At 38.9% G+C, this 26,207-nt stretch overlaps 1 protein-coding gene across 4 annotated transcripts in view; it reads right to left on the bottom strand.

Moving 5' to 3' along the window:
• Positions 1 to 443: 443 nt before the first annotated feature.
• TBC1D30 (TBC1 domain family member 30) overlaps positions 444 to 26,207 on the bottom strand; it is a 144,894-nt gene continuing 119,130 nt past the window's right edge. For 2 of the 4 annotated variants that reach the window (XM_056800713.1, XM_056800715.1), the window contains 6 exons: positions 23,488 to 23,593; positions 18,555 to 18,667; positions 17,882 to 18,021; positions 9,436 to 9,642; positions 9,217 to 9,276; positions 444 to 6,991 (listed from right to left, as the gene is read on the bottom strand). In XM_056800713.1, the coding sequence (XP_056656691.1) occupies positions 6,228 to 6,991; positions 9,217 to 9,276; positions 9,436 to 9,642; positions 17,882 to 18,021; positions 18,555 to 18,667; positions 23,488 to 23,593 (1,390 nt within the window). In that variant the 3' untranslated portion in view covers positions 444 to 6,227. The remainder of the gene's footprint in view (positions 6,992 to 9,216; positions 9,277 to 9,435; positions 9,643 to 17,881; positions 18,022 to 18,554; positions 18,668 to 23,487; positions 23,594 to 26,207) is intronic. The other 2 variants (XM_056800714.1, XM_001381477.4) reach the window with 1 other exon arrangement.

Genomic DNA, 26,207 nt, shown 5'->3' with positions numbered 1-26,207 from the left:
TCTGAAACTAGGGGAGATCACCCGTGCTTCTTATCCACATCCCTACACCATTCTTTGACACTGCAGCTGCCTATATAATGGTTAAATTGACTTCACTTTGGGGAACATTTTTTTTTAATTTTAAAAAGATTGATGGAGACCTCTAGAGAAGACATCAGTATGCTAGGTCAAGTTTTTACCTTTTCACTTTTTAGAAAGGAAGTAGAAGAACTAGGTGGCTCAGGGGATTGAAAGTTAGGTCCAAAGATGGGAGGTTCTGGGTTCAAATAATGCCCACAGTAACTTAATAGCTATGTGACCTTGGACAAGTCACTTAACCCCCACTTTCTTACTCCTTACCACTCTTCTTCCTTGGAACCAATACCTAGTATTGATTCTAAGACAGAAGTTAAGGGTTTTAAAAATAAAAAAGAAATAGAAGTAGGTAATGTACCACCACTCAGTTCAATCAAAAATTCACAGTTTTATTAATCATAATTATTTTTAAGTATTTAAACAGGAAAAAGTTGTGTTTTGGTTTTTCCACAAAGGTCTGACAAAAGACAAAAAAAAATATCAATCACAAAATATCCTAGTGAGATGCACAGTAAAAAGTACAGACTTCAAATAGGTGGGTTTTACACTATGAAAACATCAGATCATTTTTAAAGTGATATTCAATGTATCCTTTATGCTCATAAATGCTCTCCTCCATCCTTCCCATTCACCAACCTACCAATTCCAATTTTCATCTGGACTACTTACCATGCAGAAGGCATCCAATATAATATGCTTTCAAAAGGAGCTTCTCAATCACACGCACACACACACACACACAACCCAGAAGGAAAATTCCAATTATGTAGCATCTATCTCCTGAGCTCCTCTGGGTCCCACAACTCTAAATTGCATTCAGTAGTCTTACTTCTTGAGATATTTCTATCACCATCTTAATTGGGGGTCAAGGCAAAATCTGTTCCTTAAAGATCACCTCCCAACTCTGCTCCCCAAGTTAAAAAGTACTTAATGCTGAAAATCAGAATCCATCCTTTGGCAAAACAATGGGCAAACGAGAACCTTGTATTTGTCCGTGTTTTTATTGAGCCTCTTCTGGGTGGATGAGTGGAAGGGGCATGAGCTTCTCTATGTCTGTGTGCAGTTATGAAAAGACATCAATACATCTCTATGCCATGATGAGAAGTAACTTGCCCGTACTTTTGTGAGCTATATAGCTTTCCATAAAAGGACATGAAAGTCGGGATAGAAAGTCATGAACATGCACAATTCGGTTCAGGTATTTTGAAGACTGATAGAAGAGGAGGAAGGAGTTGCAGAAACATCTAAATGAATCAACTCCCAAGGGCATTGCTTGAGAACACAGTATTTCTATATATGATATATGTAAAATCTCTAACAGATTGCTTACCATCTCAGGGAGGGGGTAGGAGAAGAAAGAAGGGAGAGAGGGTAAGAATTTTGGCTCAGACTTTTTAAAAAATGAGGATAAAAATTGCTTTTTCATGAATTGAAGAAAAAATAAAATTTTACAATCTTAAAAAAGAGAGAATACAATATCAATAAAACTGGAAATAAAGAAATCTTTAATTACTTCAGCTGCCTGCATACCAATCTCAATGTATAAAAAGGTGAAGGGGACTAAGATTAACTCTTTCCACATAGATATGTTTTATTCTATAAAGCAGGAAAAAGGGCTTCATCTCATAGATTCATAGCTGTAATTACCTAGAATACAGAATGCTTTAGGCCAATCTTTCCAGTGCTTTCCATATCCTTAATGACCATTGAATTAGATGAGATTTGGCTGGTATGAAAGTTTTCTTTAAGAAGAATCTGTTATGTTGGGGGAAATGGAAAACAGTATGGGAGAAGCTAGGTATAGACCCATATCTCATACCCTATAACTGTATTAAGATAAGTTCAAAATGGATATACGCTTTAGACATAAATGGTGAAGTAAATTAGGGGAATGTAAAATAGTTTATGTCAGATCTATGAAAAAGGGAAAATTTTATGGCCAAACAAAAGATAGAGAATATTTTAGAAGATGTAAAATAAATAATTTTGATTATATTAAATTAAAAATGTTTGTACAAGCAAAACCAATGGAATCAAGACTGGAAGGTAAACAGCAAACTGTGAAAACATTTATAATAGATTTCTCTGATAAAGGTCTAATTTCTTAAATCTGTAGTGAACTAAGTCAAATTTATGAGATTACAAACCATTCCCCAGTTGACAAATGATCACAAGATACAAACAAGCAGTTTTCAGATGAAGAAATAAAAGCTATCAATAATCATATGAAAAAAATTTTCCAAATCACTCTGGATTAGAGAAATGCAAATTAAAACAACTCTGAGGTACCACCTATAAGAATGGCCAGCAGGACAGTAAATCAAAGTGATAAATGTTGGAGGAGATGTGGCAAAATTGGGACACTAATGCATAGTTGGTGGAGTTGTGAATTGATCCAACCAGTCTGGAGGCAATTTGAAACTATGCTCAAAGGGCTACAAAACTGTGTATACCATTTGATTCAGTAATCCCATTACTAGTTCTGAATCCCAAAGAGATTTTTAAAATGGGAAGAGGGGAGGACCTAGTTGTACCAAAATATTCATAGTAGCTCCTCTTTGTACTGGCAAAGAATTGGAAATTAAAGAGATGTCCATCAATAGGGGAATGGCTGAACAAGTCATGGTATATGGTAGTAATAGAAAACTGCTATGCTCTAAGAAATGATAAGAGAGGTAATTTCAGAAAAACCTGGAAAGACCTACATGAACTGGTGCAAAATGAAGTGAGCAGAACCAGGAGAACATTGTACACAGTAACAATAATATTAGATGGTGGACATTTATGAATGACTTGGTTATTCTTAGCAAATCCAAGACAATCCTCGAGGACTCGTGATGAAAAACACCACCTGCCTCCAGAGATGAACTGATAGAATCTGAATGCAGACCAAGACACCAAATTTCACTTTATTTCTTCACTTTTCTTTTGTTTGTTCATGTTCTCTTTCACAAAATGACCAATATGGGAAAATGTTTTATACTACCACATGTAAAATCTATGTCAGCTTGCCATCTCAGGGAATGAGGAGGGTGAAAATTTGACTCACTCTTTTTGAAATGAAAGTTTAAAAAATGATTTTTTTCATGTAATTGATGAAGAAAATAATTTTTAAAAGAATGTCATTCCTAGTTGTGTGACCCTTGTCAAGTCACTTAACCCCAAAAAGGAGGAAGAAGAAGTAGCCTTGTCAAGTCTGAAAATTTTTTTCAATATTTAGCCCTAAAGGGTTTGTTTGTTTGTTTGTTTTCGGGGTCATCTTGATTCATTGAAATCATAAAATGTTGAGTTTCCTTCTTCAGAAATAGGCAAACTAACCCTAGGGAAACAATCAGAGGAAGTTTTTAGGGGGACAAAGAATAGAGACTAGAATTCAGTGGGCAGATGGGTGGCATAGTAGATAGAGTGCTAGTTCTGGATTCAGGAAGACCTGAGTTCAAAGCTGGTGTTGGACACTTATTAGTTGCATGACCCCAGGCAAGTTACTTAATACTGTTTGCCTCAGTTTCCTCATCTGTAAAATAGGACGGAGAAGAAAATGGCGAATCCCTTCACTATCTTTGCCAAGAAATCCCCAAACAAGATCATGGAGAGTTGGACATGACTGAACAATAACAATTCAGATTTCAGTAGACCAGCTCCAATCTACCTCTCTTCTGCCTTCCTTCCTCTGTGCCAGTTCTTACCTTTCTTTGTGTCATGGACCCTTCAACAGTCTCATGAAACCTATGGACCCCTTCTCAGAATCATATTTTTAAAGCACAAAATAAATACAAAGTAAACCAACTACATTGAAATAGTTATCCCAAAATTTGAAAAAGTTCACAGTCCCCAGGTTAAAAATCTCTGTTCTATGTCTTGTAATGAATTTGCCCCAAAGAAGGAAATATTGAAAGACACATTTTTTAAATGAATCCAGAGATACTTAAAGGTACGGTGAGTAAGCAAGGGTTATGACTCACTTAGGTGAGTGGGGAGAGACTGGAGGATGATAAAGACTTTAGGTGGTTCTATTCTTATCCTTAAAATCTAACTGGTGGAAGAAAAATTCCAAAGTCTCACTTTGGGAAAAGTGGTCTCTTTGTGGAGGTGGAGGGATGGGGGAAATTATCCCAAATAGGCTTCCACTCTCTGCTTTTCCCAAGAAGTTGCCTTCTGATGTCATGGAACTTGAGATAAAAGCTATAATGAATTATTTGTCATATTTTTCCATTTTTAGTTCTTAGGGGAAGGGAAGAAAAAAGATAAAATGACAGGGTTCTTTTTCTTTCACTGTATGCATCATTTTTAATCTTCACTTAACCCCCACACAAATCACATCCTTTTCATCCCCCAAAGATCATTATAAACATTTTGTTTCTGCATCAGCAACACAAATGAAATCAAATGCATGCCTCTTGCATTTCCCAAAGGCAGCTCCACCTGTTTTCTTCAGACTAAGATGAAGAGATTCAATTTGTTTCCTTTAAGGGTTTATGGGAGAAATGGACCTCCTGTTCAGCCAGAAGACAGCTGCACAGAGAATGAGCTCTCTCTTTTAAGATTCAGAAACTTTAAGATTGCTCCCCGGCATACTGTCCCAATTTGGCAGAAAAGTCCTCCCCTACAGGTCATGGAGTCACACAGTCATGGCAATGGCTTTTCAGGGTTAATGTTGGCATTATTGCGGCCGGTACACCTGCTTATCAACTGAAGGACACAAGTCTAAGTCAATATGATCAACAGGGAATGTTTACCTTGAGTCACTGGAATATTGCTTCCTGTACAAGTGGCTCAATGTCCACCTGTAAAGGGGAGATAACAATTGTCTTGCTTATAGAGGACCCCAGTGATGAATGAACAAGGGAAAGATTAAAAACAGTCTCCCTCCTCTGAAACAAGGCTGTATTCCAGTAACAAAATGATCTCACCCTGAGAGCCCACGTTTCAGTGATTCATATATTTGTACAGCAACAAGTTTGTCCTGTGTGGTTATTTTTTATAGATCCTTACCTTCTGTCTTAGAATCAATATTGTGTATTGGTTCCAAGGCAGAAGAACCATAAGGGCTAGGCAATGGAGATTAAGTGAGTTGCCATCTGAGATGATATTTGAACCCAGTACCTCCTGGCTCTAGATCTGACTCTCAAACCACTGAGCCACCTCACTTGTCTTGGGTTTGGTTTTTTTAGGATGAATACTCCTTGAATGAGGTATTCATGCACTCTGCAGCACACTAAGAAGGTCTTAAACTAACCCACCAACTATTGAGTCCTGAATACCACTGACAACTGAAGTACACTTGAAAAAAAGGAAGAAATTTATAGTGACTCCAATTTAGCAAACTTGGGAACTGTTCAGTTAGAAGAAAGCAAGCATACATGCCAACTGCTATTAGGGCATGACCCAACTATGTTCTGTACATCAGAACTTAAGAGTCTAATCTTGAGCCAGACATTGGGTTTCCACAAATGAAACGTTTGCATTCAGTAGGCAAAAATACCAAGTAATAAAAAGGCTATCTAGAGTTCCTTTTAGCATGAGGATAGAATGAAAACTGGACAATAGCTAAAAGAAAACACCATAGGAAAAACATGCCTGCATACACAAGTACACACACACACACACACACACACACACACACACACATCCCGATGGGGAAAATCCGGAAGCTGGTGAAACTGATGAGAAGTCTTCTATTTCGTAGTTCTTGTCATAGCAAACAAGTGTGTACCTATGTGTGAATGCTGATAAAATCCACAAACTGGGGCTTTGGGAAGTGGTCACTGGGACCCGAGAGGTCCACAACACAGGAGAAAGGAACACAGTTAACAGTCTGGAGAAAGAGAAACCTTTCTAAACATCTGAAAAAGTAGAGACAGACTTCACATCAAAACCACACAATTTGCTACTTCCACAGAATCTTCTCTATGCCCTTTGTGCCCACCAGGGTGGATGGGGCCATTCCCTAGCCCACCCTGTGACTCCCCTCTCTAGCTGCTGTGGTGAGAACCATGATTCTCAGAATGCTGGTTTTTGCACCCTTCTTTGCCCATTCCTTTGTTTTTCAATCATCTGGAAAATAAAAATTGTTCTGGAGACGTGAGACCAAACACTCACAGCGGGATAAAAAAAAAAAAGACAGACCTGGACTATATAGCACTAATAGGATGTCATCGCTTCTTAGTACCGCTATTAGCACTGGAAGATTTGTTGAAGCTTCTACTCATCTGGGGGAAGTGGACCGTTGGGGTTCTTTCTGTGGGGCCATATAATCCCAAATTCCTGGCTGCGGTTGATTTCCGAAGGGGCTTGACATTGGGAAAGGGGCTAAAGCCACGTGCTTTGGAAGAGCTGGTTTGGGGAGGCTTGCCTGGGATGGGGGGCTCAGGCCCATGTGGGTGGCCAGCCTGCTTAGCCCTGGGCTCAGTTTCAGCAGCACTCCTTTCACTAAGTTCCAGGGCTTCTAACTTCAGCTGGACTTCATCCATGTTTGCACTGGAGTCTCTAAACACAGGCTCTGGTGACTGTCCATCAATTGTCCTAGTCGTGCTGTCGTCAGAGCTGCCGCCATCTCTTCCAGCTTTCCCTGCGCTGTTGGGGGGCAGACCCTCTGCCGCTCCCAAGCTAGTGGGCTTACAGCCCTCATTCTGCTCTTCAATCAGCCCGATGGTGTCCCCACAGCCCAGCTGGCTCTTGGTCTTGGCTATGTTCTTTCTATGAACACGGATGTGGGTACGCCAAGGAGAGTTGAGCTTGGTCTTGAGGTCTTCATGGGGAACCGGAGATAGTTTGCTCCCCGCGTGACCAGGAATGTGGATGACCGCATTTTTGGATGCCCTGTTCGTTGTTTTGAGTTTCTTTCCCAAAAGAAGGTGGTTTATAACTGGAGAATGGTTTACCTGAGATGGCAGGAGACTGGTCACTAGTCCTTTATCTGAAAGAAATGTTAAAAGTGCCTGTGAAATGTGCTACTGTAAACACACACAGAGAGAAGCATCTTCATCCCAGATGGGTTATCCACCGCCAAAAGGACATTGGAGGAAAATCCATCCCTCTGAACATCAGCAAAATGATATGACTGAGAGCAAAACCATTCAGCTATTTGACTAAAATTAACCCAATAGCTAGCAGATTAATTCAAAGCTGAATTCCATACATGGCATGGATCTCAGCGCTTCCTTTCCCTTCCTCGTGCCTGGGATCCTTATAGGATCACAGGTCAGAGATTTAGAGCTGGAGACATAACCTTCAAGGCCATAGAGTCCAATGTCATCCTCCTGACAAAACTGAAGCTGAGGGATAACAAAGACAAGGGACAGAGGCAAGATTCAAAGCCAAATTCGGTGTTCTTTACACTACCACCATCTTGTCCCCTTAATGGGACAAGGCAATCTTTGGCATAAAAGAGAATGAGTTTTTAACTCTTCATTTACTTATCACAAGCTACTCCCCGAAGCCATGTAATACTTTGGCCAAGTAATCTTTTGTCAAGAGCAAACACCTAAATGGCAGAATACCTAGAATCTGGGAGTTTGGAGGGTTTTGAGTGAATAAGACAACAAACTGTGACCTTAGTGGGATCAAATCTGTCAGAATTTTAAAAGAAAGAAAAAATAAACATATTTTTCTTTAAGATCATAGCCAAAGGGAGAAGGGAAATTATGGAAGCATCATGAACATCCCATATAATTGCATTTAATGAGCCTCCCCAAGCCTAAGACAAGTCATCTATACTTCCTCTTCTTGGTCCTCATTCCACATCTGTCTTCAACTGCTATCGTTGTGTCCCTTTCTGCTACATATGCATTCCCTTTGATCTCCCAATGTTGGCAACAGCAAGCCAAAAACAGAGAAGAGGCTCTATCTGTAAACCTTCGAGTTATGGATATGGCACAATGCCCAACAGCGGGCACCTGGTAGTGAATGAAGGTAGACAAGAGCCAAGGTACTGTCTCAAAGGCAAGTATCCTTCTAGGGGCAATGGAAACAGAAGAGCCAGAGATTATTACGAATGCCTCATCCTGGTTCTTCTGGGTTAGTCTAAATGTAAGATGTATTAATTGCTCCAGTGAGATTTGTTTCTAAATGTGAATTCACTAAAGAAAATGCTGGATTTAGATTTGAAGGACCTGTGTTCAAATGCTACCTTTCCTGCTTAGTACCTGTATGCCTTTGAGAAAACCAGTTTGCTTATTTATAAAATAAAACTAGATGTCTCTAAGGTCCCTTGCCCTTCTAAATCAATGAAGGTCCTTAATTTCCTGGGATCCAAAGCATGAACCAATGGACTATTTGTGAACTAACAGCTATGTCCCATAAGCCCAAGCACCCTGCTATTTACTTGCTGATGATTTAAAATAGTCTACCCTTTCATGTTGCTTCTCATCATTCCTGTACTTTAAGCAACAAAAATTCAGTTTCTGTACAAAATCAGTCATATGTATCTAAAGAATATGGGAAATGTATGCCTTGTTTTAGTTTTAAGAAGATGCCATTTCTGTTAGCTATGTGACCAGAATCAACCCAACAGCTAGCAGCATTTATTAAGCCTTCAGCCATATTGATGATTGGGATTATGGAAAATCAAAAAAGCTTTTTACAATCCTTGGGAAAAGTACCACAAAATTGTGCTACAAACATGTCATCCTTTGTACAACAAACTACTACCGACCTACCATGAGTAGGGCACATGTCTTTGGATGGTTTTTCCAGCTATGGTGATGTTTTGGTATCAATCTGCCTACTCTCTTCCATTCTGTTTTCCATATGATCAGAACAGGGTGAGAGAAGGGTAAATGGAAACCATGGAATCTATAAATCCATGACTTTGACATCCATAGCACCATACTCTACTCAAGAGAGCTCACTGGACTCCACAGTATTTTACTTTCTCATTGTCATGGCATGTCCTTTTAAAGGGATCGTTTGGTGGAAATTTTTAGTAGTGCGTTTGTTGCATAAAGAACAAGCATATGATTTAGTTTACTGATAATAATGATTTTGATTTTCAGGTATGGTATACCACACCTAACACACACACACACACACACACACACGCACACAAAGACTCAAGTCTAAGGATGGAAGAGATTTACACTTAGCAGAATCAACAGAGAAAGCATCTCCACTAGCCCAGTGATCAAAGGCATGTCTAAATACCATTGGCTGACTGGTCCTTGGAATTTAATAAGACCCCAAGATCGTTTTCTTCTTTGGAGCCTGATAAAATAAAATAAAGGGGATATGCTCAGCATATGGGTTGCTCTAACAGGATTACAGAGACTGTATTGCCATTGACCATATGGCCAAGGTCTCTTTGCCTCTCATTCACAGTGGTTTGAATCGTGCAAAACTGAAGCAAGCAAAACTTTCCATTACCTGCCCTTATATACACCTGGTGAACCTGTTGTTGCTGCTTCTTTTTGATTCGGGAATATTGTCGCTTCAGGGCATTGATGTCTGTTGTCATGCGTTCCATCATCATGCTGTTAAAGGCAGCATGGTACTCACTGCGACAAGAATTGATTGCTCCTGGGCTTAGCTCAGCAATGTTATTAGAGCCCAGACTCTGTTCTTCACTTTGATCTAGAATCAGAAAAAAAACAAAGAGAGCAGAAAAAGATAAAAAGGTTCAATATGGGAGGGAAGGGGCATTTAGGCATGGGCGTCCAATAGGATTCAAATGTTGTATGATCCTTAGAAAGGCAGGGTATTATTTTTAACTGCAAAAAGAAGAAGGAGAAGGAGGACGAGGAGGAGAAGGAGAAGGAGAAGGAGGAGGAGGAGGAGGAGGAGGAGGAGGAGGAGGAGGAGGAGAAGAAAGAAAGAAAGAAAGAAAGAAAGAAAGAAAGAAAGAAAGAAAGAAAGAAAGAAAGAAAGAAAGAAAGAAAGAAAGAAAGAAAGAAAGAAAGAAAGAAAGAAAGAAAGAAAGAAAGAAAGAAAGAAAGAAAGAAAGAAAGAAAGAAAGAAAGAAAGAAAGAAAGAAAGAAAGAAAGAAAGAAAGAAAGAAAGAAAGAAAGAAAGAAAGAAAGAAAGAAAGAAGGAGGAGGAGTCAATTTACCTATTTATACAATTTGTTTGGTTTGATTCAGAAAACCCAATGCTTCATTTAATTTTACAATCTAAATTATGGACTTGAAACTACAGCATAAACATACAAACTCTGCTAATATTTCTCTCGTTTGCGATATCTTGGCTTTCTTTGAATGTTAGGGATAAGGTAGAATGCCAAAGTGGATCTTAGCATTAATACTATAGCATCATAGAGTGAGAGGTCATTGGTCCAAACATCTCATTTTACAGCTAGAAAAACTAACCATGAGAAGTTAAGAATTGCAAAAAATAAATACTAGATTTATAGAGCACTTTAAGGTTTGCAGTTCCCTTTACAAAGCTGATCTCATTTGACTCTCACAACTCTGAGAAGTTGTTGTTTGTTTTTTGTTTTCTAAGAGGATCAATGGCATCACAGAGCAATATCTTGAGTTGCAGATGACTGAGGCAGAGTTGTACAAAGTCCTTGGCTTCATTCTTTCTTCCAGTCATCCAATACCAGAGGCAAGACTAAAGTCAGGACAAATACTCTAAAGTACTCCACAAAGTAGAAACACAGAAGAAAAACAACTGCTTGATCACAAGGGTCAATGGGGATATGATTGGGGATGCAGACTCTAAGTGATCACCATAGTGCAGATATCAATAATATGGAAATAGGTCTTGATCAATAAAACATTGATCAAGGGAGGGAGGGGAGGAGGGGAAGGAAAGAATATGAATCATGTAACCATGGAAAAATATTCTAAATTAACTAAATAGAATTTATCAATTAAAAAAATAAATAACAAAGATATAAAAAAAGGTGCTCCAAATTGTCTCTTCAGTCACCTTCATGGCCACTGCAACAAATTGTTCTCATCTGCCCAAGGCTATGAACATAATGTCAAGAAGGCTAAAGTCAAGAATTAATTAGAACTTTGAAAAAACTCTAGCAACAACAAAGAGAGCTTTTTAGGATCCTATATTTAAAGCAAGAACAAAGGAGAGATAGGCTTTTCACCTAGACCTAGCTAGTTGATGCATTGAGTCTGGAGGCAGGAAGACTTGTGTCCAAATCTGGCCTCAGACACTATCTGTATGACCACAGATAAGTTATTTAATTTCCATTTGACTTGATCATCTCAACTATAAAAATGAGGATAACAGCATCTATTTTTTGTTGTTGTTCAGTCATTTCAGTTGTGTCTAACTTCATGACCCCTTTTGGGGTTTTCTCAGCAGAGATGTCGGATTTGTCATTGCCTTCTCCATCTCATTTTATAGATGAGGAAACTGAGGCAAAAAGAGTTAACTGATTTGGTCAGAGTCGCACAATTAGGAAGTGTCTGAGTTCACATTTGAACTCAGGAAGAGGAGTTTTTCTGACTCTACATTAGGCACTATCTATTGCACCACCTAGTTGCCCTAGCACCTACCTTATAGGGTTGTAAAAAATGCTTAGCATAGCTCCTTCCCTATAGCAATATCCATCTTAACAGGCTGGGAAGATGAGGAATCAGGGAATGAGTGATTGAAGAGGCAGGAAGAGAATCAGGAGAGCTGCTGGCTCTGAAGCTGGGGGAGGATAGAATATGCAGGAGGACAGGGTGGGCAGCAGTGGCCAGAGCTGCAATGAGGTCAAGGAAGATGAGTCCTGAATTTTTTTTTAAGTTAAAACTAGAAATTAGTCTGTAATTTTCTTTCTCTATTTCTGGTCTTCCTGGCTTAGGTATCAGCACCATATTTGTGTCATTGAAAGAATTTGGTCGGACTTCTTCTTTGCTAAAAGTTAAAACTGGATCAATCAGGGGTCACTTAAAGCCTGACTGCAGATGGATGAGATTAGAGTCAGTAGTGAGGAAACTGGGGCATCAGGCAGGCATAGGAAATTGTTTTAGATTTTCATTTTTACATATTAAAACTTTAATTGGCTCTGTCCTTCTTTGGCCTCAGACACATACTAGCTATGTGACTCTAGGCAAGTCACTTCACCCTGTTTGCCTCAGTTTCCTCATCTGTAAGATGGGCTGGAGAAGGAATGGTCAGTTTTGGGGTTTGGGGTTTTTTTTGGCAAGAAAAACCTAGATGGAGTCACAAATGACTAAAACAACTAAACACACACAGGCACATTACATATTTACACCACACAAAATACTGACAATCATTAACATAAACATTTCAAAATACAGGAAAAACTTCTTATATAAAAAAACTGGATTTTTATTAGGTTTTTTTTAAAAGGAATACCTGAAGATCAAAATTAAGAAGGTGGTAACAACACTGAATTCGTTTGTGTAGATAATTTTTGTTAAGAAGGTTAGCAGAGAAGGAGAGAAAGATGAGATGGGAGCTAGGTGAATTAAGAAACACAGATGTGTTGAAGCCAACTGGTACAGGAGCCACTCATTAAATTTTTCAATGGGAGTATTTGAAATTAACAAATGCTATGAATCAAGGCTTGATCTTTGGATTTATTGATTATCTTGACTTAAGAAAATGGTGGCAAAAATGTTAATAATATGGACTAAGATTAAAAGTACACTGTATGGACTTTGTTCTCGGAGAGCTGACTTTTACCAGCACAGCCCTGACTAGAAGAGGGAAAGGAAGATCTTTTCTTAAGACAGAGGAAATTTGGCCAAATTCAGAACTTAGAGTGTTAAACTCAGAGTCAGAAGAGCAGAGTTCAAATGCCACCTCAGACACTTACTAGCTGTATAACCGGACATCTAATAACCTCTCTAAGCACTAGGGCTCTTCATTTGTTTAAAAAAAAATTTGTTGTGAGAATCAAATGAGAGAACGTGGCTACTATACACTCTGCAAGCCTTAAAGAACTATATAAATGTGCATTATTCTTATAATACACAACATAATATAATTTTATAATAATATGAATATTATAGTGCTTTTATTCATATAATAGGATCATATATTTTCATAATATAAACTGTTTTGTCATTATTATATGTGACATAATAGCAAAATTATTATATCATCTATAATGTTAATGTGTTAGAATAAAGAACTGTGCCAGATTTTAAGTCAGAGGATGTAAGTTCAAATCCCACTTTGCTATCCTTACTTAGCATGTAACCTCTGGCAGGTCTTAAAGCTCTTAGCACCATGCCTAGAACAGAGCAATCAAGACAGAAATGTTGGGAATCCTCATTATCATGATTATTTATCAAGGTGTAAATTTCCTCATCTCTTAAATGATGAATTCCCAAGTTCCCTTTCAGCCCTAAATCAATGATCCTAAGTTGGCTATTATAAGGAGCTAATGATAAAGGAGCATGAAAGAATGTGAGACAGAAGAAATATCTGATAAAGGAAGGCTTTGGAGGATGCGGGAAGGAACAGGAGCAAGGATACAGGCAGGGGAAATAGCCATCATATGATAGCAGCCCTTCTTCCGTGCCTGGGAAGGAAGAAGAAGAGAGGGGTAGAATTCTGGGAAAGACTGTAGGAACAAGTTATGATGGCAAGAAAGCTCACATCAGATCATTTCAATCTCAGGTAAACAGAAAACTAAGGCTCTTTTTGGAGGATACAAATGGGGGTTGATGGTGGAAAGAGAAGTTTGCAAGAGTTGCTGTGGAAAATGAATTGTATATATAAGACACTTAGAAAGTAGCATGTGGAATTCATCATATTTTTTTTAGGCAGAGCTAAATGACTTGCCCAGAGTCACACAGCTAGTGTGTCTGAGGCCAGATTTGAACTCAGGCACTCCTGACTACAGGATCAGTATTCTATTCACTGCACCACCTGGCTACCCCCACATTATATACCTGTTTAATAAAGCAAGATATACATAGTCAATCTGTAGTTTCAACTATGATCATCATTTCTACATCTTGGTATATAGAAATGGATGGGAGTTTTGGTGTTTAAGAAAAAAACAAAAAGGAAATGGGATCCAAGATGGGCAGAGAGAAGGACCCCTATGCAACATCAACGGCTTAGCTGGAGTTATGTAATTTTGTCCATTTTAATAGGTGGAATCAGTTCAGTTCTATTATTTTCTCTGGCAATTCTTGGAAAACCTGGGAAATTTCCTCCATCTTCCCTCAGCATCTCTCTCACTCTAGAATATGCCACATTTGATCTCTGAAGATGACCAACACACAAACCCAGGGATGGACAGAGATTCCCAAGGGTAAGCCCCACACCAATGGAGAGCCCAAGGGAGGACACCCAGGATCCTCAACCTTGCTCCTCTGAACTGCATCTGGTCTCTAGTCCCTACGTTCTCCTCTCTTGGTCTTTCTGCTCTAGGTCAGTTTGACCAAGGATGTGCTGGCTCTATTCCTTTTTTCTGCTGCTCCAACATACCCAGGCTAACTAATTAATAGATGGTTCCATTCTAAGAAAAAAAGGGTTCAAAGAAAAAATATATTACTCTAGCTACACGGTCCTGAGAGAATTACTGATGCAAGCAGCCCATACCTCACCCAAGCTGTTCTCTGCCACCTCCAGAGAGCTTCCAACATGTTCCATGCCACCTGTGTTCTTTCTCAACCTTTACACTTCACTGGGCCCCCTCCTTCCACGATGTGAAGACAGAATGCCACAATTGCTAATAAGAGTAACCTGATTTCATGAAGAACAAGTCCAGCTCAGGTCAACCTCATTTCCCTTTTTGCTATCATTATTTGGTTGGCATCCCAGGGAAATGGCAGAAAGAGAATCAAGATTTCAGCAATGTATGGGCCAGTCTTCCATCATGTCCCTGTAGATAACATGGAGAAATGTGGGTCCCTGTGCTGGTAGATGAACCTGCAATGGTTTGGATGACAGTCTATCAAGGAGACTTTAACCTGTCCCTTGAAATAATCTTTGTTGCTATTCCTTTCCCTCTACCTCCTCATCTACAAAAGAAAACAGAAGAGGCTTTTTGGTAGGAAACTAAGGAACCAGCACAATTTGGTTGTTGCTGAGCAAATAACCATTACCTAGTTTATAGTCAAGACTTCCGAAATTAAAATTGGAAAGCTATGGAATGCTCACCTTAAGATAGAAGAGGGTTTCACACAGAACCTGCAACCACAGAGATCAGAAGTCAAGATCAAGGAAAAGCATAAGCCTAAGGGCATTATCTACCTGGGAGGATTGGCACTTGGGACAGAGAATCTCCAGCCAGAGAGAGCAGAGGCTTTATAGGCAAGACTCTGAAGAAACAGGGGAGAATTTTGGCTGGTACCAGGCAAGAGTTTTAGCCTTTTCTAAAATATTATATTTTTATTAACTCTAATAAATTAAAATTAATTAAAGCTAAAATTAAAATAAGATATTCTAAAATATCTAACAATTCTGAAATGCAATGATCTGGGACAATCCTGAAAGATTTATGAAAGGGAATGCAATCTGCCTCCAGAAAAAGAACTGTTAAAGTCAGATGGATGTGGATTAAAGCATACTATCTTCCCCATCAGTATATTTATGATTTTACTTTGGGGTTTGGTTATGTACAGGTGTGCTCTTACAAAAAGGACCAATTTGGAAGTGGGCTTTGCACGATAATAAAAATAAATTAATAAAATGACAATAGAGAGGAAAAACCTGCAAGTTTCAAGATCAAATTGCCTAGCCCATCGTAGTCTGGTCTTCCTTAAAGGAAGAGAATTTCAGCTGAGTCAGAAGCACAAAGCAATAAAAAACATCCCGTGGGGAAGCACCCAACCAAGAAATGTCTGATGGAGACTGTCCAATGGGATAACAGCCAATGGGATCTTGTCTGAGTGCCATTGAGCAGAGGCTCTGCAACCACAAGAGGGCAGGACAAGGTTACTTCTCTCCTCTACCAATGGCCCTTGGTTCATTTATCAGTGTCACCTCCATGTTGACACCCTGAACACAAGTGTGCCTTTTGGGTTTGCCCTTCCACACATGTTCCCTACACGTGTCTATTCTTCCTACTGATGATATATGGAAAGGAAGCCCAGATTTATAGAAGAAATGATGGGTGGGCTTTCTTACTGTGCCCATTCACTAAATGTATTTGCTTTGAACTGTGGAGTTCTCTGACTGACCACTGAGCGCTAGTTTGATGGGATGCAGACCCAAGGAGGACCTTGAACCTAGGGGGGCCATCCCCCTCTTCCCCTGTGGATGCAGGAGCTAGGAGTTACCTCAGTGAACTTAGGGGCAGGTAGTTAAATATAAGCCATCAGGAATTGTATGAAATAATGCTCCAAATCATTAATAAGAAGAAGGGAGCTGCAAACTAAAGCCAATCCAAGCTTTCACCTAACAACACTAATCCATCAAACTGGCAGAGATGAGGACAAATAAAGATGCTAAGTGGTAGGGAGTGGAGCGAGGAGATGACAGACATAGAAATTAACTGCTGGCAGGGCTGCGAAACAATTTGTGCAGTCAGATAGCTAGTAAATGTCTGAGGCCAGTCTCTAAATTAGATGTCATCTTGGACCCAGAAATGTGCCCCAAGGAGTTCATGGGCATTGGGAAAGGTCTCACCCATATAAATAAATAAATATACGTGTGTGCATGTGTGTGTGTGTGTGTGTCTCAAAGATCTTAATGCAATTTTTGCTTGTTTTGGGGGGCGAGTTTTAAGTTTAAGTTTGGGGGAGACCGAGTCAAGCAGCTTTCATCTTCTTCCTGACCCGCTTTGAAAATGATTATCATCTCAGAAATTGAGCATTTCTCCTCCTATTTTTCTGTCTCTGAAAAGGGAATACAGGCGTTTTAAAAACTTTCCAAGGTTTTTCACTGCTTGTCACAAGAGAGTAAGAACTCTCCCTACTGAGTTTCCTATTATACCTCCTCACTTTTCTTCCATTTAGGTCTTATGGAAAGAGACACAATTACAGACAATTCACCCTCTGTTCCAGTCAGACTGACCTGGCCAGCTGTTCCCTGGCACCTAGAACTCATCCTACCTCAATGTCCTGGTACACGTGATCTCCTCAGGCTGAAATATGCTCCCTCTCCCCCTCACCATACCTAGTGGAGTAGAGAGGTGGCACTGGATTTGAAGTCAGGAAGATTCACTTTTAAGAGTTCAAATCTGGCCTCAGACATTTACCAGCTATATGATCCTGGACAAGTCACTTAATCCTGTTTGCCTCAGTTTTCTCATCTGTAAAATGAGCTGGAGAAAGAGATGGCAAACTACTCCAGTGACTTTGCCAAGGAAACTCTTACCTTCCTACTTTTCTGGTCACTCAGGTCCCAATTCTGCAATTTTTAACTCTCCTCTACTGTTTCCCACCATAAATCTATTCCCTAAAAAATAAGAACATATAAGACCTATCAAATTTTAAGGCAATGTTACATTTCATCCAAGTAGACTTGCTTTACAAACAATATCTTCTTTGTAGAGAGATTCCTATATCATTGGAGACGAATGAAAATATTTTTGTAAAGATTTTTAGGCAGCAACTAGACTAGCAAAATGGATCAGCTACAGAATACAGTTTTAGCAGCAATGTTTGGGTATTGGTTCCAAGACAGAAGAGAGGTAAAAGCTAGGCAAAGGTGACCAGGGTCACAGCTAGGAAGTGTCTAAGGCCAGATTTGAACTCAGGTCCTCTCAATTCTAGCCCCAGAGCTCTATGTACTATGCCACAGAGCTGCCCCTTCTCTATCATTTTTCTTAAGCCCAGACAATCAATAAAACAACAAAATCAAGCCTGATATGTAAGGTGCAAATGCTTACACTGAAAATTTACCAATTGGCTCCAGTACAGTCCTGAGCTCATTCGATTGGACTCAGAGGATCATAATGATATAAAACAGATTAAGATGAGATTCTGCCTACCTTTAACTTGCTTTTGATACTTCTGGAGTTCTGGGGCCAGGAAACCACTGAAAGGTCCAAGACATCCAACTGCGTTGATGATAGCATCCTCATCATCTAGGTCATTCTCTTCATCACTGTCTCTGGTCCTGCCAAGCCGTCTAGGAGAAGGTTTTTTAAAGAGTGATTGAAGAGTGATTTTTAAAGCATCTCCTTCACTGGTTGCCAGTTTCCCCCTACAAATGATGCTTACAAATGTTTTCAACTGCTTTGGAAACTACATCATCCCACCATCATGATTTGCTCTGAGATCCTCTCCTGAATCTAGAGGGGAGGGAGTGGCTTATGGTTCTCCATGTGGCGTTATCCCTAAAATGTTGTCGTTAGTGAATGTTTCAGTAGTAATATTCCCTTTCATTCAACAAAGATTGATTAAGTGCCTGCAATATACAAGGCATTGCAGTTGCAAAGATAAAAATCAAAACAGTCCTCGATTTCAAGGAGTTCACATTTTATTCCTAGCTGTGTGTCCCTGGAGCAAGTCACTTAAGCCTGATTGCCTAACTCTTACTGCTCTTCTGCCTTAAACCAACGATATGTGTGGATTCTAAGAGAGAAGGGAAGGGCTAAAAAAAGAAAAAGGAACTTGCATCCTATTTGAAAGGATCTTCAGTCCCTAAGAAAATCCACTTACCCAGAAACTGAAGTGGGTTTCACTGTGGCTGGGAATGGAGTGATGTTGTAGGTGTATTTCTCCCTTAGCTCTGCCAATTGAGGGAAAGGGAACTGAGCCATGGAATAAACAGTCTGAAAAAGAGAAATACGAGTTGGCAATGTTGTCTTCAAATGGTCTTCACTGATCCTAGAGAGCTGCTGAATCTCTATGGAAGCCCTACTTCCCACCATGTGAAGGAAAGGTTGGGAGGAAAATATTCTAGTTTTGTAGGTAAGCACTCATTCTCCAAGGGAAGGGGTTCTTTTCACAGGTTTAACCGAACCAGGACTCAAACTTAGCTCCTGGACCTCATCGCGTGTTTTTTCCACAATGCAATACTGATGGAAAAGCAAGAGTTCCCAAAGTCATCAATGGTGCTCAGGGATCCCTACTGTTTCTGTGACGTCCCCTGCTCTTCCCTAATTCGTCCGGGAAGAAGAGAGGCAATTGCCTCTCTGTATATATAATTATATATAGACATCAAAGATCAGAGGTTTGGGTAAACATTAAATCTGGTGGATGATCTCATGATTGAACAAATGAAGGCGTTTTTTCCAAACTGTCACCTTTTCCCAAGGCTGTGAATGAGCTCTGAGGGAAGTTGTTAATTGTTCATTTCAAAAGAGAAAAAGGTGTGAGAAACAAGAAGAGGTGGAAACCACGAGCTCTTAGTGGGATTTCTAAATTTATATTTAAAGAAATCATTTGTGTTTCTCCCCGCAGCCAGAACACTGAATTCCCAATCAATGAAAGGGTTCAAATAGGAACTAAATGAGATTGAAAAATTGGTATCTAACAAGCACAACCAATGATGTACTTTTTCCATTGGGATCCATGTGTCTGCTTCAGTTATGAGGACCATTAAAACCAACTAGCCATAGAAGGCAAACACAGAGCCAGATCTTCAGAAATCCCTGTAATAGCCCAAAGTGTCAAAGTAATATTTTCAAATCCATTGCATTGTTTTCACGAAGAAGCATTCACGATAATTTTATTGGCAGCAAAAGGATTTTTTTAAGTCAAATTAAACTATTGCATCTTTTTTCTCTTTCTAAATTTTTTATTTTACACATCTTTTGTAATGTACATTAGTATACTAGGACAGTGGTGCATGGTTTATAGCTCTCTACAGAGGAAACACCTAAAATGTCTATTTATATTGATGAGTAATCAAAAAAGTTTAGAATCTCAACTTTTAATCAGATTTCATTTTTTCCTCATCAATATAGCATAAGGATTTTTCCTCCAGCTTCTCGAGACAGTCATTCAACAAAGCAATTCAATCATATTGACCTCAAAACTAGTCTTTGAAGTGTCTACCTAACAACAGTCAAATGTCTCTGTTCATCTCTGAGAGAGAGACAGAGACAGAGACAGACAGAGACAGAGACAGAGAGAATATAGATATAGATATATGGCACAATGAAGAGTATTGGGCCCAGTGAGTCAAGAAAATATGGGCTTACTTTTGACCTCTGACACTTCTTGCTGTGTGAACAAAAATGAGAAGTTGTGTTTTAGAGCTTTTATTTCCTCATCCGTTAAATGAAAATAAAAATGCTTAGAATGCCTACTTCATAGGGTTGTTGTTTCACAAATGAGATAGATAACATACATAAGGTACTTTACTTCAAAACACCATCTAAATGACATGTATTATTATGTACTCTCTCCCTCTGTTACAGAATCAGATTTTGATAGTCATAAGGGATCTCAGTGGCCATCTACTCCAAACCATGTACAGAAACAAATATGTCTTATAGCAGGGGTCCTTAAATCTGGAGTCCATCAACAACAGAAGAGGTCCATAGATAGATTTCCAGGAGTCCATGAACTTGGATGGGGGAAAAATATTACATCTTTATTTCAATATAGTTTCCTCTATAATCCTATATATTTAAAAGCATATATTTATTAATAATAAATAAAATTTGATAGTAACATATATTTAATCATACTATTTGCAATATATTAACTTAATAATAACGATAAAGGTATAATGTTACATATTTAAGTGCATTTTAAGACATTATCCCAAGAAAGGGTTTATAGATTTCCCCAGATTGCCAAAAAAGAGTCCATGACCCAAAAAAGGATAATAACTTCTACGACACAATATCTTTAAAAAGTTGTCTTCACATAAAGATCACCAAAGAGATGGAGAACCCACTACCTCCCAATACAAAACATTTCATCTTTGTATAGCTCTAATTCTTGGGAAGTTTTTCCTTCTAGCAAACTTCAATCTGCCTCTCCACAGTTTGTAAAAACTACCCCTAGTTCTGCCCCTTGAGGACAAACTAGAAAAGTTTAGGGAAAATATATTAAACATGTTAGCCGTTCAAGTAATTTAAGATAGCTACTATGTTCCCTCTTTGTGTTAACTACTTCCAATAAATTCTCATGAGTATGAACTCAAGATTGTTTGCCATCATGGTTGCTCTCCTTGAATTAATATGTGTCAAAGTCAGTGGACTCCCAATCATAAGTCAAAAAGGATCTCAAGGGAAAAAAAGTTATAATAATGCTACCTTAACTTGTATAGCATTTTATTATTTTAAAAGCCTTTTTGTGATTTTTACAATGTCCTTGTGATGTCATTGGACATATCCATGCCTGAAGGGTCAGGTAAGTCAACATTATAACTGATTTTTCTCCATAGGAGGGGGAAAACCTAAAAGCTATGGGACAAATTGCAAGAATTAGAATACTGAGGGCTGAAGTGGAGAGAATTTAAGGGAGGTAGCTGTCAGAGATTTGTGTTGCTCTATAATTTTATGCTCAAATTCTAGTTAGAAAATAAAAGATGGCTACAATGCATCTACCAACTAATTCACTCAGGACATGATTTAACCTTTCTAAATATAGATGATGATATAGATGATATAGAAGCTCTTCGGTTAATGATCCCGATTCCCATGTAGGATGATTCAACCAAAGTTGGCTGACAGTCCATAAAAGGGGGTAGCTTTCCTTTTTAATTAGCTCAGAGCTTCTGATTTCTCTATCACATCCCTTAAAACTCTCAAGTCAGTATAAGGGTAGAATTGACTGATTTATCCTCCTACCCTCCCTTTAAAATGAATAAAATGGCAAATCAATAAATATTCATCATGGACCATAGAAGAAGTATGTAAAGTCTTTGAAAGCCATTTAATGAAAGGAAATTCTACCAGATGGGAAATCTTCTCTGAATGGCTAAGAAATACATCAGAGTCTCTGGACTATGTATAAAAGCATGGAAATGGGAGAGTTCCAGCAAGTGGTAAATCAAGAGAGAATGCAATCCAGATTCTCAACTGATCATCTTGGGGAGAAGCACACCAGTGGACTCAAGGAATAACATTATTTACCTCTGGCTTCTCAGGGGTATTCCCAGAGCCCCTTGAGGAAAATGAAGCTTTGCTCAGACACCTGAGACTCATATGAGAATGAGAATTCTCACATAGGAGAACAGGATACAGATCCTAAGAGCTTACTTATATGGGCCACTTGAGAAAACAAAATATGGCTGAAATGCATCCAAAAATAAGAACAACTAGAGTGTTTTAGTACTTTGTTTTTTCAAAGCAATTCAGATATATTACCTCATTTTCTCTGCATGACTACTATCCCTAAGAAACTAAGACACACAGAAGTTTTAAATGGCTTGTCCATGGATACATCCAAAACCAGAAGCTTTCTGAGTTTTTTTTGTTATGCCACATGACATGGCTTCTCCAAGATCATACCTCCTCATTAAATTATTCTGTATCTATTGTCTCTCTAACTTCTATCACATTGTTTATTCTGATTGCTTCCTTTTTTCTTTCTTTAAGTCTCAATAGTATTTGTATGATGTTTAAATGTTCTTTGGTACAGCCAAAAGGCAGGTAGATTTTGAGGGGGAAAAATTTTATTGCCCTAAACACTTCCCAAGTGGAAAACATTCTCATTCCCCAAAGTGATGAGTTCCTTTAAATATTTATAGCAAAAAAAATGATCAACTCCTAGCATTTTGATGACTGAATCAGTTGCTTCCAGTGGAGTGGTACTAGACAGTAAATGCAAGTATTCTAGAGAAGGGATTTTACCAATTGTGTCAGAGCCAAAGTATCATTGAATCTATACGTGGGGCCTTATCTCAGAAGCCACTTAGTAAAATCACTCCCAATGCAGAGATTCCTGCCAAAACATCACTGATAAATGTCTAGCCTGCCTCTGCTTCAACACTTCAGTGAAGGAGAGCTCTCTGCTTTGTAAAGCATTATGTTCTCTTGTTAGACAACTCATATTTTTAGGAAGCTTCATTTTTCTGAGCCAAAACTTGTCCTCCTGAAACTTCTCTTGAGGGAAGTGTGGATAGAGTGGATAGAGTGCCAGGCCTGGAGTCAGGAGGACCTGAGTTCAAATGTGACCTCAGATATTTCCTAGCTGTGTAACCATAGGCAGTCACTTAATTCCAACTGCCTCGCCTCTAGGAGAAAATAGAAACTTTTTGTTTGGTGCCTACTTGGCCCCAAATGACCTTCCTCCACTCTCCAGCCCAAATGAACTGGCCATCTGGATGTTCCTTACCACAATGCAAGGATAAGAAGGATCAAGAAGGGGTCAGGAGTGGAGTGATGAATAAAGTTAGGAACTCTAGAAGGTAGAAATAAAGGACTGTTCTCCAGAGATGGGGACAGCCTCTGCAGAGGCAGACAGATGGCAGACAGAATGGATGCCAGTTTGGCAAAAAAAAAAAGGCAGGTTGACTGCATTTTTAAACTTTTTTCAACCACAAAAACCTCTATATCAGCATGGATTTGTGTCTGTAAGAGTTTGGTTCTATTTAAGATGCTACTTTTATAAAAAAAAAAAAAAGTCTCTATAAAACACTAAAGAAAAACACTCACTAAAATAAATCCGATTTCCTTCACTCCTGACTCACCTGCATGAGTTCGTTGCTCTCTATCAGATTGTCCTCCAGCATCTCCTGAGTCAATCTTCCCATGGTACTGTAGAATTCATCAGCAGTTTCACAGCATTCTATCTGTCTGGATTAAAAAACAACTTTAAAAAACAAAATTCTTTCCCATGTATGCACATAAATACACATTACCAGGATATATACTTCATGTCACTGGAATTAGCCTCCATTAAGTCATCAAACTTCAATCAAATAAATGGCTAAAATCCTGGCCTGGAATTCCACTTGTTACCCTTTGACACATTATCCATGAAAAGAACTGACATTTTGATGTCAATGTAACATTTGTGAAACACTTTACAATGCTGGTCTCACTTGATCTTTTTTATAACTCTTACTTTCTGTCTTAGAATTGATACTAAGTATTGGTTCCGAAGCAGAAGAGCAGTAAGGGCTAGGCAACTGGGAATGTGACTTGCCCAGGGTCACACAGCTAGGAAGTGTCTGAGAACTGATTTGAACCCAGGACCTCCCATCTCCAGGCCTGATTCTATAAACTGTCCCTGGTCTCACTTAACCTTTAAAACAACCCTGTAAAGAAGTAGGTGCTACTAGAAGAATTATTATCCCCATTTGGGGGGGGGGAACTGAATCTCGGTCAGATGAGATTTAAATCCATATCTTCCTGGCTTCAAATCCAGCAATCCATCTGTTCTGCCGTATTGATCTAAAATACCAACTAAAACTGGTTGCTAAAAATCAAAATCTGCCCCCTGTGGACACACTGCTGTTCGTAATCTGAAAATTGCTATTGTTAATAGATGGTTTCATTAAGAATGTAGAACTAAAACCATAAAGTAGAAAATGAAAACTTCCAGTTTCTTTGGCATACAAAGGGTTGCTCAAATGTCTTTATATAGCTTTAAGTGTCAATAGCTTAAATTAATTAAGCCTCCATAACTTAAAATTGCACTAAGCATTTTGGGACAGGTTATATTTTGGTGCTTCTATATCACATGGTAGGGACTCATTAAAAAGTTATATTTTTGCCATTCTCCTTACAGGATTTATTATAGATTATTATAGATTCTGGAACAGTTTAAAATCTCCTCCTTCTTCCAAAAAGGAGAGAAATCTTCCAGACTGAGGACGCCGGGTATTTCTGTTTCCTACAGCTGGATTGAAGCTCTAGGTTTGGTGATCTTCTGTCTTTGTCTGGGAAGGGGAAGCTGGAACTACTCACCCACAAAGAGCAAAACAAGTATTTTGAAGAGTAACTCCATTTTTTGCCAAATGTGGTGAGATGCAGTGAGCCATCCTTACACTCTTATACAATCCACTTGTGATCAACAATACACTTTTTTCAACACAGGCAGAGGAAAAAGTGTGATAAAGAAAAGAAAGCCTTTGTGGATTTGCCAATCATATGCTACCAGTATATTGTATGCTAGAGGGATACACATATAATTAAAATGGACAAAGACATCAAAAAACATATTGCAGGAGGTGCTGGGTTCAAATATGGTCTCAGACACTTCCTAGCTATGTGACCTGTGAATTTTAAACTCTTCCACCCTAAATAGACCATTCTTTAGAAGATTTAATTTAGCTATTTCCTGATCAGTAACAATAGAGATACTTGGAATAATAGACTCAGGTGTTGGGAAGACCACATTTCTCCACCCTACTCAGTTTAACAAGGTCAGGATGCCTGCACCATATTCAAGATTAAGTATCTGGGAAAAAAGGCAACAGGCATGTGCAGAAAACAGCTGACAGACTCGTAGGCTGTCCTAAGTCAAGCTAAGCTATCATTGGTACAGATGAAACGCAGAAAAGTGATGTAAAAACATCTATATAAGGCACGGCACTTCCTGTCTCTTCCTTTTTCCCCGGAGAGACGACTCTGGCTGGCAGCGTGCTAAGCATTCCGACATCTTGGCAGGGTGGCAGCTATTGTCTGGGTTGGTGGTGAGTTTTTCACTGGAGCTGATTTCAGGTTCTGGCATCTTAGCTTAGCCTTTTCCCTTTTTGGAGTTCAAGCCTGACTCCTTCCTCCTTCATACTCCAAAACCTTATCTCCTAATCTCCCCCCTCGAACTGGGGGGAGGGAGAAGGGGGGGGAGAAAACCTACTCCTTTCCTTCTTCCTCCTTAATCTCTTCCACTATCAATTAAAATCAACATAAAATTTCTAGCTGACTTGGGTTTTTATTAGGATTTTATAAATAAAATCCTTGGTGACCAAAAATAATCATACATTCAGTCTCAGCCATAATTTCACCTTTTATAGACCCTGAGCAAGTCACTTGACCCTCATTGCCTCACCCTTACCACTCTTCTGCCTTAGAACCAATACACAGTATTGATTCTAAGATGGAAGATAAGGGTTTAAAAGGAAACCATATTGCTGGGGCATCTAGGTGGCATGGTTGATAAGAACACTGAGCCTGAAGATGGGAGGTCCTGGGTTCAAAACTGGTCTCAAACACTTTCTAGCTGGGTGATCCTGGGCAAGTCACTTAACTCCAACTGCCTAGCCCTTACTACTGACATTTAGTATCCATTCTAAGAAAATAAAGGTTCAAAGAAAAAAAGATTATTCTCTAGCTACACAGTTTATCCATCTGCTGAATTCATAGAAATACTCATAACTACACCAATAATATATAGATATGTAGTTTGCATTATATTCTTTATAGATTTGCCCATATTAATAGCATTTATTTTAACAAAGAGCTG

Source organism: Monodelphis domestica, chromosome 5, assembly GCF_027887165.1.
Source record: "Monodelphis domestica isolate mMonDom1 chromosome 5, mMonDom1.pri, whole genome shotgun sequence".
Taxonomy (NCBI): domain Eukaryota; kingdom Metazoa; phylum Chordata; class Mammalia; order Didelphimorphia; family Didelphidae; genus Monodelphis; species Monodelphis domestica.
Note: the sequence above shows the minus strand (reverse complement) of the source record. Positions and strands in the feature narration are given on the sequence as shown.